At 53.8% G+C, this 674-nt stretch overlaps 1 protein-coding gene across 3 annotated transcripts in view; it reads right to left on the bottom strand.

The window, feature by feature from the left end:
• The window catches only part of LOC144228920 (PPP2R1A-PPP2R2A-interacting phosphatase regulator 1-like), an 88,183-nt gene extending 87,509 nt beyond the window's left edge, over positions 1-674 (bottom strand). For all 3 annotated transcript variants that reach the window (XM_077760838.1, XM_077760837.1, XM_077760836.1), the window contains exons 1-2: positions 650-674; positions 208-394 (exon numbers count right to left, since the gene is read on the bottom strand). In XM_077760838.1, the coding sequence (XP_077616964.1) occupies positions 208-320 (113 nt within the window). In that variant the 5' untranslated portion in view covers positions 321-394; positions 650-674. The remainder of the gene's footprint in view (positions 1-207; positions 395-649) is intronic.

Genomic DNA, 674 nt, shown 5'->3' with positions numbered 1-674 from the left:
ACATGTGTGTCAACCTTAGGGTAGGTGTGCGCTCTCCCTCCTGCCAGCCCATCCCACTCCTCCCCAAGGCTGAGCGTGAGGTCTCCAGCCAACAGGAACACGGGAGATAGCTGCAGAACCTCGATGAAGACAGGGATGGGAATGCTATCGGAAGTCACTTTCCCCCAACTCCCGCCACCCACCCCCTGCTATCTCAATCCTGCTCACCCAAGCCCACTGATCAAAGGGGCACTGTTGGATCTTCTCAGCCTGTCGTCTGTGGTGGCTGAACTCGGCACCAGCTCCAAGTCTAGGTCCATTTTCTCTTCCTCCATGTCCATGTCGAGGAAGAAGCTATTGCTCGGTTCGGAGTTCTCAAGGTTTTCTGGCTCCCATTCACACAGGGACAAGTCAACTGGGTGAGGAGATGCAGGAAGAGAGGACAAGGGGAAAAAGAGAAGAAACCACCTTTAAACGAGTGCTCACCTCTGCAGCTCTACCATTCCTAATACCGGTGGGCACAAAGTGNACGCTGAGGAGATACTCCACCTCCAAGTCTATCAGGAAAGGGAGGAATTTTTCTTAGTTACCTCAGCGAACTGCCCTCCCTTATTTCCCTCGGCCAAGGAAACCCCAGGTAACCCTTTCCAGCCCAAGCAAAAACTACAACCTGCCGCCTTCGAGAATCAGTCCGG

This window comes from Crocuta crocuta, unplaced genomic scaffold (assembly GCF_008692635.1).
Source record: "Crocuta crocuta isolate KB4526 unplaced genomic scaffold, BGI_CrCroc_1.0 scaffold475, whole genome shotgun sequence".
In the NCBI taxonomy this organism is placed as follows: Eukaryota; Metazoa; Chordata; class Mammalia; order Carnivora; family Hyaenidae; genus Crocuta; species Crocuta crocuta.
This window is presented reverse-complemented; position numbering and strand designations above follow the sequence as displayed.